Source organism: Meles meles, chromosome 7 (assembly GCF_922984935.1).
Source record: "Meles meles chromosome 7, mMelMel3.1 paternal haplotype, whole genome shotgun sequence".
NCBI lineage: Eukaryota > Metazoa > Chordata > Mammalia > Carnivora > Mustelidae > Meles > Meles meles.
In genome coordinates, this window is record NC_060072.1 from 90,684,786 (window position 1) to 90,705,293 (window position 20,508).

Here is a 20,508-nt window from a genome sequence, read left to right on the forward strand (position 1 = left end):
GGAGAGAGAGAGAGCACAAGCAGGGAAAGTGGCAGGCAGGGAGAGCAGCAGGCAGAGGGAGAAGCAGTCTCCCTACTGAGCAGGGAGCCCAATCCCGGGGCTGGATCCCAGAACCTGGGATCATGACCTGAGCTGAAGGCAGACGCTCAGTCGACTGAACCACCCAAGATTTATTTATTTTAAAAGAGAGAGAAAAAAGAAAGCAAGCATGAGTGGGGGGAGGAGGAGAGGGAGAAAGAGAAGGAAAGAATCCCAAGCAAACTCCCCACTGAGCACGGAGCCCAACATGGGGCTCAATCCCATGACCCTGAGACTGTGACCTGAGCCAAAATCAAGAGTGAGTCACCCAAATGATTGAGTCACCCAGGTGCCCCTCAACTTTTTTTTTTTTTTTGAGAGAGAGCGAGCAGGGGGATGGGCAGAGGGAAAGGAAGCAGCAGACTCCCTGCTGAGTGGGGAGCCAGACGTGGGGCTCAATCCCAGAATCCCAAGATCATGCCCCAAGCCTAAGGCAGTGGCTTAACTGACTGAGACACCCAGGCACCCTCAACTTTTTTTCTTTTTAATATACCATCAATGAACAAGTAAAATTTGAAATTAAAAACATAATGTCATCTGCATTAGCATCCCCAAAAGTGAAATAGGTATAAATCTAACAAAATATGTATAAGATCCCTCTGAGGGAAAATTACAAAACTCTGATGAATGAAATCACAGAAAATCTAAATAAATGGCAAGATATTCCATGTTCATGGATAGGAATACTCAATATTGTCAAGATGTCAGTTCTTCCCAACTTGATCTATGGATTCAATGCACTCCCAGTGAAAATCCCAGTGAGTTATTCTGTGGATGTCAACAAACAAACTGATTCTAAAGCTTAAATGGAGGGGCGCCTGGGTGGTTCAGTGGGTTAAAGCCTCTACCTTCGGCTCAGGTCATGATCTCAGGGTTCTGGGATCGAGCCCCGCATCGGGCTCTCTGCTCAGTGGGGAACTTCCTCCTCTCTCTCTCTGCCTGCCTCTCTGGCTACTTGTGATCTGTCTGTCAAATAAATAAATAAAATCTTTAAAAAAATAAATAAAGCTTAAATGGAGAGGCAAAAGATCCAGAATACCCAACACAATATTAGAAGAGAACAACGGTGATGGACTGACACTAACTTCAAGATACACTCTAAAGCTACAATAATCAAGATAATGTAGTACTGGTGAAAGAACAGACAAAAAGATCAATGGAAAGGATGGAGAGCCCAGAAGTAGATCCTCTATAAATATAGTCAACTGATCTTTAACAAAGGAGCAAAGACAATACAATTGAGCGAAGAAAATCTTTTCAACAAATAGTGCTGAGACAACTGGACATTCATAGGACAAAAAAAAAAAAAAGAAAGAAAGAAAGAAAAAAGAAAAAGAAAAAGAATCTAGACACAGACCTTACACTCTCCACAAAAATTAACTCAAATTGGATCATAGGCATAAATGTAAAAGCCAAACTATAAAACTCCCAGAAGTTAGCAATGCCTGTATGGCTCAGTCTATTAAGCATCAGACTCCTGATATCAGCTTAGGTCTTGATCTCAGGGTTGTGAGTTCAAGCTCCTTGTTGGGCTCCATGCTGGGTATGGAACCTTTACTTAAAACAAAACAAAAAACTCCTGAAGGTAACATAGAAGAAAACTTAGATAATTTTGGGTTTGGTGATAAACTTTTTAGATAGAATACCAAAGGCACACAATTCATTAAAGAAATAACTAATATGTCAGACTTGTTAAAATAAAAACTTCTGCTCTGTGAAAGTCAGTACCAAGGGAATGAGAAGTCAAGCCACAGACTGGGAGAAAATATTTGTGAAAGACACATCTGATAAAGCAAAATATATATCCAAAAAACTCCAAAAACTCAATAAAAAGAAAACAAATAACCCAATTAAAAATAGGCCAAAGGGGCACCTGGGTGGCTCAGTCATTAAGCATCTGCTTCGGCTCAGGTCATGATCCCAGGGTCCTGGGTTCGAGCCCCACCTTGGGCTCCCTGCTTGGATGGAAGCCTGCTTCTCCCTCTTTTACTCCCTGTGCTTGTGTTCCCTTTCTCACTGTGTCTCTCTCTGTCAAATAAATAAAATCTTTAAAAAAAAAAAAAAAAAAGAAGTGTTCAAGAAACATTAACTCTTAAAAAAAAGTGGGACAAAGGGGCACCTGTGTGGCTCAGTTGGCTGAGCATCCAACTCATGATTTTGCCTCAAGTGATGATCTCATGCATCATGGAATCTAGCCCCTTGTTGGGCTCCCCACTCAGCAGGGAGTCTGCTTGAGATCCTCTCCCTCTGCCCCTCCCTCCACCCAAGCTTGCTCCCTTGCTCTCTCTCTCTCAAATAAATAAAGGAATTTTTAAAAATGGGCCAAAGACCTTAACAGACAGCCCACCAAAAAAGATATATAGATGGATACAGATATACATATGAAAAGATGCTCCATATCACACGTCATTAGGAAAACACAAATTAAAACAACAGTGACATCCTGCTACATACTTATTCAAATGGCCAACATCCAGATCACTGACAACATCGAACGCTGACAGGGGTGTGAAAGAATAGGAACTCTCATTCATTGCCAATAGGAATGCAAAATGGTACAGCCACTTTGGAAGATAGTCTGGCAGTTTCTTACAAAACTAAACACAGTCTTACCATATCATCTAGAAATCATGCTCTTTGGTATTTATCCAAAGCAAGTGAAAACTTATGTCCACATAAAAACCTGCACATGAATTTTTATAGCAGCTTTACTCATAATTTGCAAAACCTGGAAACAACCAGAATATCCTACAGTGGGTGAATGGATAAATAAATTGTGGTATGTCCAGTTGATGGAATATTATTCAGCACTAAAAATAAATGAGGTATCAAGCCAAGAAAAAACATGGAGGAACCTTAAATGCATATTACTAACACATATTAAGTGAAAGATGCCAATCTGAAACAGCTACATACTGTTTGATTCCAACCAAATGGCTCTCTGAAAAAGGCAAAATGGTAAAGATAGTACAAAGATCAGTGGTTGCCAGGGGATAGAAGAATAGCACAGAGGATTTTTAGGGCAGTGAAAATATTCTATGATAATATAATGATGGATACATGTCACTATACATTTTTCCAAACCCATCAAAGGTACACCACCAAGAGTGAACCCTAAACTATAAACTCTGGGTGATGATGGTGCATCGGTGCAGGCTCATCAGTTACAGGAACCGCAGCACTCTAGTGGGGGATGCTGATAATGCCTGGGGCATGGACCTGTGGGGACAGGGCAACCTCTGTACCTTCCTCTCCATTTTGCTGTCAAACTATAATGGCTCTCAAAAAATAAAGCCTTAGGGCGCCTGGGTGGCTCAGTGGGTTAAAGCCTCTGCCTTCGGCTCAGGTCATGATCTCAGGGTCCTGGGATCGAGCCCCGCATCGGGCTCTCTGCTCAGCCGGGAGCCTGCTTCCTCCTCTCTCTCTCTCTGCCTGCCTCTCTGCCTACTTGTGATCTCTGTCTGTCAAATAAATGAGTGAAATCTTTAAAAAAAAAAAAAAAGCCTTAAAAAAGTTGAAAATGACTAAGTAAAAATAAATAGCTTGATGCATGCTTATTCTCACAGAGTGCTCAGAAAAGAGCCTGAAAAATTAAGCCTGGAGTACTCATTGCTTATTATTCTAAGACAGAAAAGCACAGCATAGCAGAAAATCCAGCTTCCAAGCAAGAATTGTTGTCTCTTTGACAGAGCTCCAATGCAATTACACCCGAGTCGCTGATTTTTCTTTTTTTTTTTTTTTTTCTTCAAGATTTTACTCATTTATTTGACAGACAGAGATCACAAGTAGGCAGAGAGGCAAGCAGAGAGAGAGAGAGGAGGAAGCAGGCTCCCCGCGGAGCAGAGAGCCTGATGCGGGGCTCGATCCGAGGACTCTGGGATCATGACCTGAGCTGAAGGCAGAGGCTTTAACACACTGAGCCACCCAGGCGCCCCCCGAGTCGCTGATTTTTCTATCACTACTTCCCCTTTGTTTTAGAGACAGCATCCACGACCTTCTGTTCATGCGGTGGAGGAAGAAATTGCTTCCTGGAAAGCTGAGCCCACTGCATTTTACTAGATAAAGAAAAAACAAAAAGTCATTCGACTCTGACAAGCGGATTACTGTCTATGGAGGAGCAAAATGCCTCCCTTAGGACTAAGCAAAGAGCCAACAAGGTACAATATGTTCAAACCTTTAACCACTGCTCTGCCAAGAGCTGCTACATATGTGCACACTACTCTCTCTCCTCTGAGCAGTCACATGCGCCTAACTGAAAGTACAAGCCTCCATAAGGAGGCTGCCTGGCTGTAGTTTCAAATGCATATAAAGTGAAAGAATGCTGAAACAAGTCTCCCCTTTCCACTTCTGCATTGCCTTAGCTATGTAAAACTAAAGGAAAAACTAAAAGGAAAGTTTAGTTTTAGTTTTAGTTAGGAAACTAAAGTTTCCTTTAGTTTTTAAGGTAAAAACTAAAAGAAAAAAAAAGGAAGGGCTGAAGAGGAAATAGCTAAATTGTTGAATCTAATATGGTGCCTTATAAAACAAATTCAGACACCCAGACCCCTTAAAATGTTAGAGTAACTACTTTTACTGTCCCCTCCCAATACAGCCTAAGTAGACTAGAGTCTCTTCTTCAGTCCTAAGAAATACCTGAAACTGAAGTAAAATGACAAATGTCTGACGTTATGAACATAATACAGTATAACAAATTAATGTACACAGATTGTCACTGTATAAAAAAATGATGCTCGCTAAAGTGACAAGTGTAATACTATCTGCTCACTCTAGTATTCCGAAGATTGACTGATTGATTGATTGATTGATTTTACAGAAAGAGAGAGCATGAGCGGGGAGAGGGGCAGAGGGAGGAGAGAATCCCAAGCAGTGTTGCACTGAGCCCCGTGTGGGGCTTGATGTCAGAACGCTGAGATCATGACTTGAGCTGAAATCAAGAGTCAGATGCTAAACTGACTGCGTCACTCAGGTGCCCCTCACTCTGGTTTTCTAGAGGAAAGTCCACCTACACCCCACACCTGAGATCTTTACAACTCTAATGAAAACTCTTCACTTGACTAAAATAACTCATGCCAATAAAAGGATTTATTGTTTGGTTTTTGGTTGTTATCACCCCCACCCCCACCCCGTCAGTGATTTTGAGAACAGGCACACAAAAAGGAGGTAACTGAGACTTAGCATTAAAATGCAGGCCTTTGGGGCGCTTGGGTGCCTCAGTCGGTTAAGTGCTTGCCTTTGGCTCAGGTCTGATCCCAGGGTCCTGGGATCGAGCCCCATGGTGGGCTCCTTGGGACTCACCATGGGGGCAGGCTTCTCCCTCTCTCTGCCTGCCACTCCACCCTGCTTGTGCTTTCTCTCTGTCAAATAAATAAATAAAATCTTTTAAAAAATTTTTTTAATTAAAAAAAAATGCAGGCCTTAAAAAAAAAATCATCCACCCTATTAAGCTGCTACTATCTATCTGATAACCTCTTACCAATCAAGCTTGTAGTCTCTGTTTCATAGATCGCTGCTTTGAATCACCTTTTCTCTGCAATTCGTTTTACAAGAACTCCTGGCAGGACACATACACCCCAAGACAGACACACACACACAAACTCCCACACACACATACATGCATGCATACACAGGCAACTAAATGGGTGTCAGAGGCACCCAGCAAAATAAACAAATGAGATCTCTGACCCCTAGAGTGATCGTTTTGGTAGTCTGTGACCTTGCCCAATAAGGCATTCTCAGCTCCAAAGCCAAGAATTTGACTTGGTCAGAGGTAGAAAAGACAAGACTGCAGTCAGATATTTCTTGATATTGAATGCTAAATTCTGAATCAGAATCAGAATCAAGAAGAGAAATATATATTTTAAGCAGTCTTTCCATAAAACATAAAGACAGTCAGACAAAATATACAAAGAATACTTGTACTATAAACATCAACCAAGAGATTCTCCCATCTCTTTCAATCCTTTGTGTACTTCCACATATTTTTAACACAAATTATTTCATGTAAATATTTCCATGTATCTATTTAGCCACAGATTGTCAATTTTAATGATAAATGAGGTCCACAGCATTAACACACAAGGGAAAAAGAAGACCAGACATATGGAAGGGCTATGAAATCAAAGAAGAGGATGCAAGATCCGAGTAGAGAAGAATTTTATTATTCAACAGGTAAGACTCTCCATGCAGTTGTACGCCCAAAACTTCAGAGGATAAACAAGCTAGCAATCACCAGGCAGGATACACATCTGAGGACACCATTAACCAACTTCTAGCCATACCCTAATCCCACCTTAGTCATATTTCCTCTTGCTACCAATCAGTACGGCAGCCACTATAACCAAAGCCCCACTACTACGTGACACTACACAAAGAAAGATACCATTTGTATCTGGGAGTTTACAGGCATAAAACTAAGAATGAGAAGAAGGGAACATCGATCAAGAAGTAACCCAGTCTAAAATTCACAAAGATGCCACCACAGTGCTTCTTTGGGCCTATGAGTGGAGGATGCTGAAACCAAGATTTTTAGGTCCCAATTTCCTAGTTCTGTCTACCTTTCTGACTGGTCAAGAATTTACTTTCTTTCCATCTTAAAATCATGGCCACGCTACAAACATGAGTGTTTACCTCAGAAAGAGTTAGCCACATCTCAGCAGCACTCCCAGGCAGATAAAAAACCATTACCAATACAGATTAAGGCTAAGGCAGTTGCAGAGAGGTCCCTTCAGATGAGTAAGAATTCTTATCTTTTTGTACAAGTCAAGCTCAGTTATAGTAATAAACTGTAGTAACTGACTGCACTGGGACCATTGACCAAAAAACAACTTATCCTCTCTCCCCACCCCACCCCCATGCTAGATGAGCATATTTACATGTATAGGGAGAACAATAAGAAACCAATTTAGGGGTGCCTGGGTGGCTCAGTGGGTTAAAGCCTCTGCCTTAGGCTCAGGTCATGATCTCAGGGTCCTGGGATCGAGCCCCGCATCGGGCTCTCTGCTCAGCCGGGAGCCTGCTTCCCTTCCTCTCTCTCTCTGCCTGCCTCTCTGCCTAGTTGTGATTTCTCTCTATCAAATAAATAAAATATTTAAAAAAAAAAAAGAAACCAATTTAGCCTAGTAGTTAAAAGGGCTAGTCTGGGTCTGTGTAACAGCTCCATCACAAAATATCGTGTGGCCTTGTACACGTTACTCAGTCTCTCTGAACCTTCGCTTTCTCATCTGTACAACAGGGATAATATTACATCCTCCCTCAGGGGATTTCTAGGATTAAATAAAGTAGTATCTATAAAGAACTTTTATACAGTACATAAGAGCTCAGTTAGCTGTTGCATTACTACTGTTGTTATTATTACATTAATAGAGTTAAACACTTTTCTTTGTATTTTGTTCTCTCCCATTCCCCCCACCTAATCCCTTGGGTGGAATATACTTTTCCACATTTTATATAAACATAGCGTTTCCTCTAAGTTGTAGGTGTAGGTCTGTATACCTGAGCTGCTGGTCTGCACTAATCGACAGTAATCCTGACATCATGTTATAGAGCCTGCTGTAGGCTAATGTTCATTTTACCATGGAGTCAATTCAGCTCAACAAGGTAGGGAAACTAAATTACCATTGAGGCCAAGACTGGAGCCAAGTTTAGAAGGTGGAAAGTCGCTATCTCTATGAAAAGAGATCTTGCCCAATACTAGAGGCTATTATTCTAAGTAGATAGGAAGCTTGAATTTTAGAACTGGAGAAATCAGTTCAGTCTCCTTCCCTCGTATTTTATCAATATAAATTTTCCAGGGCAGGGCAAAGAGGAAATATCTCTTTCTATCTCAAAAAGAATTAAGTTGTGGGGCATCTGGGTGGCTCAGTGGGTTAAACCTCTGCCTTTGGCTCAGGTCATGATCTCAGGGTCCTGGGATCGAGCCCCGCATCGGGCTCTCTGTTCAGCAGGGAGCCTGCTTCCCCCTCTCTCTCTCTGCCTGCCTCTCTGCCTACTTGTGATCTCTCTCTGTCAAATAAAATAAAATAAAATCTTAAAAAAAAGAATTAAGTTGTTTCTAGTGTTTATTAGGACCCTTCTTAAGACTTAGAATTCTCAACTAGCTTCTAATAGAAGGAAACTGAAATAGCCCAAAACAAAACTAAGAAGTAAATCTGTTTATCTTTGACATCCTCATGAATTGCCACATCTCCTTTGCTCAGGAACCAGTCTACCTAAGCCAGTCCTCATCTACTATTCCGAAACCCAAATACAAACTTCTATTCCTTCATGTAGCCAATACTACATCCGTGGTTAAACTGATTTATACTAAAGCGTGAATGACAGGTCCCATACTTTTCTAGTAACTTATTAGTTTACGTGAATCTTTCACTAATGTAGAAGTACAGAGGATTACTTTAAGACAGGGAATCTTTCTTATTTACCTTTAAGTTGCACTGACTTTTTTTAGTCACATATCAGGCTGCCCTTGAGAGGAATGGAAAGGACATTTTATTGTACTCAACATCATCAAAGGAAAAGGGATCATGGGCTCTACTACTTCTTGCTTTGCTCAGCCCTAATCTTCACTCCCCATATATAGCCCATTCAATGTTCCATCCTACCCTTGCTCCCAGCACCCAGAATCAGTAGAACTCTCACTAGGCAAGTCAAATCTTTTAACATCAGAGGACCAGAAAAGCTGCCACCTTAATCTCCCTGGATAGATTCTGAAGACTTTTAGAGAGACCTTCGAGCTGTGACCTTAAATGTTAAATTTTCTTTTCCCCTTTCTCCAGCTATACCTAATCACATGGTTATCTGCTCACAACTTTAAAGAATTAGAGGATGCAAGATTCTAACTATATGACATTCTGGAAAAGACTAAACTATGGAGACAGTAAAAATTTCAGTGGTGGGGTGCCTAGGTGGTTCAGTAGGTTAAACATCTGCCTCTTGATTTTGGCTCAGGTCATGATCTCAGGGCTGTGAGATGGAGCCTCGCATAGGGCTTAGCACTCAGCAGGGAGTCTGCTTGGGATTCTCTCTCTTCCTTTGCCCCTCTCCCCACTCACACAAGCTCACTTGCATGTGCTCTCTCTCTCTCTCAAATAAATAAATACATCTTTACAAAAATTAAATATATATTAGAAAAAAAAATCAGTGGTTACCAAGGGTTGGGAATAATTGCGGGGAGGAGTGAATAAGTGGAACACAGGAGATTTTTTAGAGCAGTAAAACTACTCTATATGATAAATAACAGTGGGTGCATGTTATTACACATTTGTGAAGACCCACAGGATGTACAACACAAACATTAAACCCTAAGGAACTTGCGGACTTCAGTTAGTATTAATGTATCGATATTGGCTCATCAGTTATAACAAATATACCACACTAACATAAAATATACCACATAACATAACATAAAATATATAATATATTATATTATATATAATTTATATGTTATATAAAATATAACATAAAATATACCACACTAACATAAAATAGCAGGGGGAAGGGAAGGGACGGGGTGCCTGGTGCCTGGCTCAGTCTATTAAAGGTTTGCCTTTAGCTCAGGTCATGATCCCAGCATCCTGGGATCAAGCCCCATATCAGGTCCCTGCTCAGTAGGGAAGCTTGCTTTTCCTTGTGCACTCTCAAATAAATAAATAAATAAATACAAGCCTTAAAAAAGAAAAAAGGTACAGTAGCAGGGGAGAATAAGGAGTATATATGGGAACTCTCAGCACTTTCCACTCAATTTTTTTTTAAAGATTTTATTTATTTTCTTAACAGAGAGGAACAAGAGAGAAAGAGAAGGAGCGAGCACAAGTGGGGGAGAGGGGTAGAGGGTGAGGGAGAAGACGACTCCCCATTGAGCAGGGAGCCTTACGTGGGGCTCGATCCCAGGACCATGACCTGAGATGAAGGCAAATGCTTAACCGACTGACACCTAGCCATTCCTCCACTCAATTTTTCTGTAAGTGTAAAACTGATAAAAAGAACAGTCTATATTTTTTTTAAATCACTGGTTAATAATCACTGGTTAATAACACTGGTTAATAATCCCTACCAGGTACAAGGACTAATAAGAGCCAAGATACGTATACAAGAAGGCAAAAAGTAAAAAAAGAGACTACAGAGCTTAATCACAAACTGGACAGGAGGATAACTAAAGACAAGGCAAGAGTCTTGAGGAAGTGAGGGAAGGAGAGAGAGACAACTCTCACATCATTTTTATAGTGACTGGTGTGCAAAAAAACTAAAGCAAATGTTATCTCCCTCAGAGAAAGAGAAGAGAAACCAAGCTTATAAGGGGTACTGAGATACTTGGCAGAAAAATTACCACCATTAAGCCTCTGGCATACTTACAAGTGTCACCCTGACGCCTCTCCCTGTGGCTAAGAAATCAGAGCTTGTCACTGTAACCAAGTCTGCAACCTGTGCTGGTGCCAATCTTTATGGTAAATTGAGGCATTTTTTAGGAAAATCAAGGGATAATTGCCCAGTATCAAAAGCAGATCTGACCCGTGGGAGGAGAAAGGAGGCGTTCCTTTTGCCACTGGATGATTCTCTCTGGAATAACATAAATGGCTCTTCAAGAGACTATGTCTTTGATAAGCAGAGCTGCAACTCTGACAGCCAATCTGCCGACTGACTGCCAAACAGAGTGCTCAGCTTTCCACAATGACTCAAAGGACTCGGCAAGGCTGCAGATTTATTCTGCTGACTTTCCCTGCAGAGTTACCCAAGTTTTTCAAAGGCAAAAAGGAAGAACTCTTTCCCTCAACCCAGGGAATTGCAAATTCCACCTGGGATCTAAAGACAGAACTATGTTTGCTCAAAATCCGACATCATCGATGTGAGCAAGGAGATTTAAACGCTGGAATGAGGGCTGGCAATGTTGGTCTTTAGAGCAGAAGTTGGTTCGGCTCCTCAATCTGCAGGCAGAATCAGCAGCCACAGTCTGGTGTGCCAGACTGGGAATGGGCTAATTTCAAAATTCATTCTCGTTCTCTTCGTTCTTTCACACAGCAATTGCAAATAGTCCAGATTCTTACCAAAGCACAATCTTAGGTGGTATATTTCAGTGCACAAAGAAACTTCCAAGTAAAAACACAAAGGCACTACTACAAAGAGATAAACCCCAAACCTTCCATCTTTTCTCCACAATGTTTTCCTTCTTGAAATCTTATCCTTAACCTGATCGTTTTTGAGGGATTTAAAAAGCAAAATCTACCTACAATAAACTATTAATAACAGCATTTCTCCCTCACAATTTGTATGTCATTTCTTCAAGGTGAGATTCTTAAAGAGAAAAGCTTTCTACATATTCTAAGTCAAAAGTAACAGCCATTTGCTATGATTTATAGGACAGTCCCTCTATGGTTAAATAGATTCAACCCTCAACAGACAAAAGAAAACTAGGCTTGAGAGTTCAGATATGCAATTTCTGTTTGAAACCTTTTTTATCTTAAGATATACAAAGATTTTAAAACACTAATATTTAGAGATAATCAGTCCTATTTTGATTTTTTAAAATATTCATTGCTGTACTGAGCAAGTATCCTACAACAGGAAATGGAGCACAGTAGTAATAGTAAAATATAGCACAGAAAATTATAAGCAGAAAATCAGAGTAAGATTTTGTTTCCCCAAAAACCAAAACATATAACCCCTTTTACAAAAACAAATGAAAAGAGGACAAAAATATAGATGTTCTGCTTTATAAATAACACTGGCAAACAACAGCTATCTTAAATTGTTAGACATAACCAAGAGTCTAAAGATCTGGCTAAGTGAAATATAGCTAAACGCTTACCAACGTTTGCAACAGTAACCCTTTCAAAGGGGTTTATCATTTGGTTATAAAGACTCAATTAAGATCAAAACCTGGCTCTTCCCTAACTCCAAATGAAGGGGCATCTTTTGTACTATAAATCCAATTTAAAAAGAACATTGTATTTTAATATAAGTCACTGGCATCTGGTTAAAAAGCTTAAGTTTGTCCCGTTACATCCTTTGAGCAGAACATTGAAGTTTTCTTTCCTCTCTTATGAAAGAGCTTCCAGAGAGAGCATCTCTTGCACCTTGTTCATAATGCACAATTTATCGGCATTTTGTTTCCTTTTTAAATGGCCGGGAGGGAAGAAGAGCTCCACAGTCACTGTGTGTGGTTAGTAATGGCGCTTTTAGTTGTCATTGTACAAAGCCTGTTAAATATTTACAACACAGACAGTAATATCTAATCCTAAACACCCAGTTGTGAGTTTGAATTTTTTTAGAAATAAATCTATGACAAGTTTTCCCCAGCAAAACGCCAGAAGACTTTACTAACAGCTTCAAGAGACCCAGCGGGTCCAGAGGAGCAGTTATAGGCCATCTGGTGATTACTTATTATTATTTATACAGCACTGTAGATGTACACACAGATGTGTTATGAATCCACATACAGAGTAGGCCCTAACAAGGGCTTCAGACAAAATGCGACTGCTGAGCAAGTCAATCTGCATTAAAGAAACACGCTAACCAGAAAGAGGGAACACACTGGCTGTTCTTCAATCTGCCGCATTAGCTGGAAGAGTATTTGATAAGAGAATGATGAATTCTATATAATGATGACAATACCTTGTAAGTTAACAACCTAGCTGTACGTGGTTTTGCAGGGGTGGCAAAAGAGGGACTAATGAAGGACAGGCTCTCAGATCCAGAAAGCACATTATTAACTCGGCAGTTTATAAAAGAAGGGACTAGAAAACAGCCTCTCTCCTGAGTTAGGAAGAACTGAGATACGAAGAAACAGGATTTTTTTTTTTTCCCCTACCAGGAATGCTCTGAGAACTGCTTCTGGGCTCCCATTCCAAATATTAAGTCATACCCAAGGAAAACAAGAGTGAATAACTGAAAAATTTCATCTTCATTTCTTGGGTATCGCTCTAATTAGGTTCATACAGCCTCCCCCCATGGCAGATCAGAGCAGGGATGCTTTTAATCCACTATGTTCTTAGTAACATAAAAATAATGGTAACAGGGACGCCTGGGTGGCTCAGTTGGTTAAGCGGCTGCCTTCGGCTCAGGTCATGATCCTAGCGTCCTGGGATCGAGTCCCACATCGGGCTCCTTGCTCAGCAGGGAGCCTGCTTTGCTCTCTGCCTCTGCCTGCCACTCTGTCGGCCTGTGCTCTCTCTCTCTCTCTCTGACTAATAAATCAATAAAATCTTAAAAAAAAAATGGTAACATAAAAAGCTAAAATCAGGGGCACCTGGGTGGCTCAGCGGGTTAAGCCGCTGCCTTCGGCTCGGGTCATGATCTCGGGGTCCTGGGATCGAGTCCCGCGTCGGGCTCTCTGCTCAGCAGGGAGCCTGCTTCCCTCTCTCTCTCTCTCTCTGCCTGCCTCTCTATCTACTTGTGATCTCTCTGTCAAATAAATAAATAAAATCTTTAAAAAAAAAAAAAAGCTAAAATCATCAACCACATGTTTCTTTTTTTTTTTTTAATATTTTATTTATTTATTTGACAGACAGAGATCACAAGCAGGCAGAGAGGCAGGCAGAGAGAGAGGGAGGAAGCAGGCTCCCCGCTGAGCAGAGAGCCCGATGTGGGGCTCAATCCTAGGACCCTGAGATCATGACCTGAGCCAAAGGCAGAGGCTTAAACCACTGAGCCACCCAGGCGCCCCCCAACCACATGTTTCTAAAGGCGAGTGTCAAGAGTGTCAGATCGGACATTAAAAACAGGTTTAATTCCTTGCTCTTAATATATTTACATTTTTTAAAATCCTAGTCCCAATTTTGTCCACACGATGCGTAACGGTGGTCTACTTCCATCACAATGGTTCATAAAACTGTAGCATACTTAGAGTGGACTGAAAGTTATTGCAAAATCAACATATTACAAAAAACAAGGTTAGCATTTGGCCTAATTGTGTATAATGCAGTGTATTTTCAGCTGCCTGACAGCATGCAGGCACTCTTACCAGATGGGAACTGGATGAATTATTGAATGAAATATGAATTATTAAATAAAAATTTGAATTTTTTTAAACTCTTGGCAGGGGGGTGAGGAAGAAAGGCTTATTTGTTTGCCTGAAATTGCCCTCACCTGCAGAAGCATGTAAAGATGGTATCTACCACCATAAATGGCATTTACCTATCAAAGCCATTTCTTCCTTATTATTCTCCAATTCAAGATGCTCCCCTGACACAAAGAATTAGTAATCAGCACTAACTCATTCTGCCTTCTTTTCTTTGTGCTAATGCCAGGTAATAGGGAAACAAAGGGATAGAATTAAAAATCCAGAGTCCCATAATACCAGTATGGCCCACTTAAAGGGAGGGCTGGGATAACAGAAAAAAATCTATAGAGATTTGTGTTACATAGGCAATAAAACATATACCTTTGTAGCATGCCAGCATTTAACCAATCATAGAAGCTATTTGTTGCCTCATATATTACAAAGCAATAGAGATTTAAGGGATAATGTTCATGGAGGCAGAGGATACGAAGCAATAAACAGCATTGGAGGTTGGTTAAATGCCAAGTGAAGCCAGGACTACAGCACCATAAACATTATTCCTATTATATGACAAGATAAGGAGGTACAAGAAGCTGCCCTCAATCCCACCACAACTAGGGCTCTACTGCTATTCTTGGCCTTAGAAAGGGAAAGCAGGCCCTGGAGGTCTATGAGCTAGTTATGTGTTTCATGTCTCAGATAGAACAGAACCTCAACCCGTACCTAAATGTCCTCTGGGAGAAGAAAAGATCTGGTGGCAGATAACCTTAGGGGGGAAAAAGAGTAACAGCCTCTCAGGTCACAATGGACAGAGAAACAATCAAAGGATTTTTCCTTAAAAGGACAGAGTGGATATAGAGGTGATTATGACAGAAATTTTCCTCAATGGCTAATAATGGGATGATCTTGTCCATTAGAAGTATCTCCTCAGAGGAAATGTGTTCCTGCTCTTAAAGAAACAGACATTCTAAGTAATAAGCTTATATGATCAGCTTCTGCCCAAGGGCTTAGTTACAATAACCAGAAGGACTATTTAAATCTGCATAATTTGTACTGCAAAACAGTGTCATGTTCCCAAAAGGGAGGTACAGGAATATGGAATTTGTGGGCTCCTAGTAATAAAAACTGGGCAAAAAACATCCAAAAGGTAAGTTATCTAACTGCATTTACAAATTCAAGATTACTCTCAGAAGCATAGTACAGGTGACCCTTGAATGACATGGGTTTTACTTGCACAGGTCCACTTAAATGTGGAATTTTTAAAAAATAAATGTAATACAGTACCATAAACTTCTCTTCCTTACAATTTTCTCAACATGCATAGAACATACAAAATACGGGTTCATCAACTGTTTATATTATTGGTAAGGCTTCAAGTCAACATTAGGCTATATTAGTAGTCAAAAGTTATATGCGGATTTTTAACTCCCCCAGGGTGCTCCTAATCCCTCCATTGTTCAACGGTCAACTGTAGTTTTTCCTGCTTCTACAAACAACAGAACAATTTCACAATCCACCTTTAATTAAGAGAGTCCCCCAAAGCATCAAAAACTTGCAAGACTACCCAAGTTCAGCACCAAACTATACTTCTACTAACTATACTCGTCACAACAGTATTAATTAGATGCTATCTTATAAAAATTTCAAAAACCCAAACCACTCAAATTCAACTCAACCCTTTGGCTCAGGGTATCTGGGGTACTGTTGCCTAAACAACACTAACCCGTTCTCTGGAGGCAGCTCTATTAACTATTCCTGCTACCACATTCCATAGAGAGGTATTAGCAAGAATATTGCTCTCCCTAAGTTCCTCTTCAGGAGAGTGATGAGGCCTCAAGAGAAACAGGGTCTCGACAGGAGAATAGAGATGAGAGGGCTCAAAACACCCTATCATCTGTCTTTTCAGATAAGAATGCAGAGAATACAACCTTCAGCAGCCATCTTTCTTTTAAAAAAGTGCAGGCAGCATATTTAGAATTCAGCTGTGTCACATCAGACTTACTGTTGGGAAGTGGATCATGAACAGAATCCAAAAATAACAGCCATTAAAGACCTAGCAACCAAAACATGTTTACGTATCCATTGAAAGCCCGGTGGTTTTGATTATATGGTGGAGAGCATAATCCACTAGTCTATTTTAGGTGAATTTTCCTTTCACCTTCCTTAATATTAAGGCGTAGATGATTTCTGAGTTTAGGGGTACATAAGGTAAAGTCTGGGCAGAGAACATACACTGAAATAATGCAAGATTCCTATCATTTTTGTTTGTTGGTTGGTTTTTTAAGGATCAGTCTCTTGAATTATGATTTGCTTTCATTCCTTCTTCCTCTAAGTGGTAGAAACCACTATTTTTGAGGTTTCAATGGCAGTAAGTTCTAAACCATGTCTTGTAAAAATTATCATGGTCCTTATTACCACTACTGGGATTTACATAGCTTTTTAAAAATTATTCTACCATTTCTGGAATAAAAATTTTGAATCAATGACAGTGGATTATAAATAGCTTAAAGGCCTCAAGTGGCTCCAGGATGAAACCATTTTCAAGAGATGTAAGAAAGCTGGATGACAGGCCGAGGGTAGTTGGCTTTCCCAAATTTATCTTCTCTGCCAGATTTCCACTATTTCATATAATAGAAAGCAACCACAATTGTTTATACCACAGTAAATCCTGAAGAGATCCTACTTTAGAGTTAATTGTCACTAGATATTGGGGAAAACTTGGAAGGAGACTGAACATAACTAGAGAACTACAATTTTACCTGATCATAAAATTCTGACATGCAAAGGAGGTAAAGGGATGAACAATGCTACCTTCTCTTCTTTTCTATAAAACAATTAACTAGAATCCAAAAGAAGGTAGCAATCCCTGAGTTCCATATCCACGGGGGGGGGGGGGGGGGGGGGGTTGGGGTTGGGAAGGCTTCAGGACCAACACTAGAGGTTATAAAGAATCCAAACAACCAAAATACCAGCAAACAATTCAGAAATGGGAGGAAGAAGTAGGGGAAGGAAAAGGCTTATGACAAACAGTATCCAACAATACAAAAGGAACCAAAGTAAAAAGTCCCTACTATTTTTACCACCTCTAGCCCAAGCAAAACAAAAAGAAATTTCAATGAAAACTACTCTTTTCTGATGAGACAGCCTAAAGAAACTCATTTATTTATACCTTTCTTCTCAGGGAGCTTACGAGATGCTTTTTCTGGTGTTTTCCTTTTATTTTATAATCCATCTTAATTTCTTTAAGCCCTTGTCTAGGTGGTTTTAAGCATAAAACATAAGCGGGGCACTGAGAACTTAAAAAAAAAAAAAAAGAAAAATAAATGTAAGTATGAGAAAAATAAATCTTTTCACCAAAATTGCAGATTTTTAAAGAGAGATAAGTGAAAAGAGTCCCAGGTATCAATTATGGGAATCACAGTAAATAGTATTATCAACAAATCCACACACAAAAATTTGGAGGGATCAGGTTCAGATATGTATTCTAATACAGCTGACTGAAAAGTGAAACAAATCTACCCTAATTTCCCAAGTGGCTTCTATTGTAAAAGATGGGGGAGAACAGTCAACAATAAAGCTGAAAACTGACAAAAAAGGAAATACACCCTATGACACTGAATACTTCAGAATGCAATGGCTTTTTTAGCCTTTTCTGAAATTTTCAGCATTATTGGAATTTAGAATCCTCTGCTTATTCCTTGTCACTACTCTCATCCCATTTACCTCTCAAATTCCAATTCTTAGGAATCTTTGGAACTTAACTCTTCTTTCTGCTGAAGTATTTACAGTGTTTAATAGAACTAGTCTGCAATCTCACATACCACCAGTAAGTGTCACTGGGCAGTCACATGGCATATTCCTAACTGAACAGAAATTCAACCTTTCAGTTCTATAAAATTAATCCATGAAGGCCGAAAAAACTTCCTTTGTATGCTTTTCTTCATCCTTTGTGAAACATGGCAGTAGGGGAGGGTCTAGGAAGAAGAGTTAAGAAGGTACAAAATGGGGGTGGGGGTAAAGAAGCAGTTTCAACAAAATTACTTTATTAAAAAAGCATATGATGAAAGTATCTGACACATAATGTACAGATATGCAGACAATAACATGGCACTGACGCATAGAACAAAGCATCCTGTGGTGTCAGGTAGGGAAGATGGCTGAGAAATCTTGTAGTTTATATATTGCTGTGAGATCTCAGGTTCTATGTTGGATTTGTATTTCCTACAAAGAGAGATCTGCCTTAGCTACCAACAGTGACTTTCTGGATCAACAGTCCAAAGAAACTTTTCTGTCTTATTTAAAAAATCCAACATACTCCAGCAAACTGAGGCTCACGATGAACGGATAACGTTCTCAGCTGCCTACTCTAAATATGTTAAGCACACTTTTATATCCCCAAAGGTTGAGGAAAAGATATTTCTAAACTTGTTTTATATTTAGATGGATAGCTTTAGAAAGCAGGAGAGAGCAACACGTATTCCTCAACACTGTGGGTTGGGAAACAAACACCAGTAGAATAACAATATGAAAGAGAGCAAGGCAGATTTCATTACGGTAGAGTGCCTACACTTCCTCATAACATGGATTTACACACTGCAAATCCGCTGATCTGATTACCTCCAGTGATCACGTAAAATACCGGCTTTAAACTCTTTGCCTTAGTGATAAAACAGCCACTTTGATTCACAACGAGACATTCACAATAAAGTATATTGTAAACGTACCTGTCCACAGCCTGGGGCATTGCACACAAACGGTCTGTCGTCTCCCATATTTCATATAGCAGAGCGGAGCTGAGGAGGGGGAGGCAGGGGGAAAAGTTATGTTAAATACGCTGGAGTTAAAAAAAAAAAAAAGTGCTTCAAAAATATCAAGCCTAGAAACAGGTGTTCCAAGAATGCTGTCTATCAAAGCTAAAAACACAGGCTACTTTGGGGAGACCCATTAGACAGGTGGCATATGATCTATTGCGCCTCAACTGAAACTTTTAATTAGAAAAACTGAGACCTAAATAGTCAAGGAATTTCAAACCTTTGGTAGATTTCCCCTCTTTCTGCTACAGTATAAAACACACTCCTCTAGTCTGCTGAATTATAATCAGTGCAGTTCCCTATGTCAATAAATCCACTGAACATTCGATGCGGAAGCCATATTTCTGAACTAGAGAAGACCAAAATTTGTCATTTAATTAATTAAGGGATTATAGGAGGGGTGCTCCATTTTACAGGGCTATAATCTGGCTCCCTGGTGTATAAACTACGAGACTGTTGGCAAGGGCCGTTTATCCCAGATTATTGCCAAAGAAAACAAAGCACCCATCCTATTGGGCTACACGGGAAATGATTTTCATTAATAAAAAAATAAAAATAAAAACCTTCTCTCCCCACTGGGAGCCTCCTTCTCCCCCCACCAATCGTCTGTGGCAAATGGAGAAATATCGGTGCCCTTCCCCCTCTAATTCTATTTATGGCTAGGTTTTTAAAAGCAGCAATAAAACAAATGTCGACTCTTTGGGGGTTTACTGGGTGAATATGTTCCGGCTGTTTGTGCCGCTCTCGGCCAGAGTTCTTGGGCTGCTCTGTTGCAGCCAACAGATGTGTGCTGCTGCAGGGGATAAAAGAAATGGCACTAAAAGGCATCACCATCCATCCTCTCTATTTCTCTGAAGAATTTAACAGGGCTGATACTGTTGTTGTTTTTTAATTATTGAAGCTAAACTCTTGAAATGTTGATCGAAATTCTTTGTCAAAGAACAATAATTTCAATATGAATGTGTTGGGGAAATTTCTCATTTCCCACTTAGGAATAAAAATAGAGGTGGAGATGGATAAGGATGAGAAATGTAAATCATAGTAAAAATATTCCTAAAAGATAAACAGGGTTTTGAAAGGGGGAGGGCACAAAAATAGTCTTCACAGAATAAACTCCTAAAGTAAATTTTCGAACATCTTTCTATAAGAAAGGAAGGTGTAGGAAAGAGCATTAACAAGGGAAAATGAAAGAGGAAGAACTATAATTTGAATATGCCTAGAAACAGCTTCAGAACTGTAACCAAATTCAAATTTTTATTTTGGAGATAAGCCAAAATATCAGGTTACCCTCAGGTCTGCATTAAAATAATATGTTAAAGTGCTAGACTGAATTTGATAATCAGAAAACCCTGCTTAAAACTCAGAGGACAGCTAGGTAACATCTCTCCTCTTTTTTTTTTTTTTTTAAAGATTTTATTTATTTGACAGACGGAGATCACAGAGAAGCAGGCAGAGAGAGAGGAGGAAGCAGGCTCCCTGCTGAGCAGAGAGCCTGATGCGGGGCTTGATCCCAGGACCCTGGGATGGTGACCTGAGCCGAAGGCAGAGGCTTTAACCCAGGCGCCCCATCTCCTACTCTCTTAAGACTCACTCTGGGGTGAAACCAGTATTTCTGGTAGTCTGATCAGT

The 20,508-nt window shown here is 40.0% G+C and overlaps 1 protein-coding gene across 9 annotated transcripts in view; it reads right to left on the minus strand.

Moving 5' to 3' along the window:
• Positions 1-20,508, minus strand: part of ATF7 (activating transcription factor 7) — an 87,319-nt gene that overhangs the window by 49,312 nt on the left and 17,499 nt on the right. For all 9 annotated transcript variants that reach the window (XR_006819680.1, XM_046012803.1, XM_046012804.1 and 6 more), the window contains one exon: positions 18,793-18,861. Coding sequence is in view for 7 of the 9 variants with exons in the window: in XM_046012803.1 (XP_045868759.1) it covers positions 18,793-18,840 (48 nt within the window). In the remaining 2 variants the exon portion in view is untranslated. Of the gene's footprint in view, positions 1-18,792; positions 18,862-20,508 lie in introns of those variants that run through there.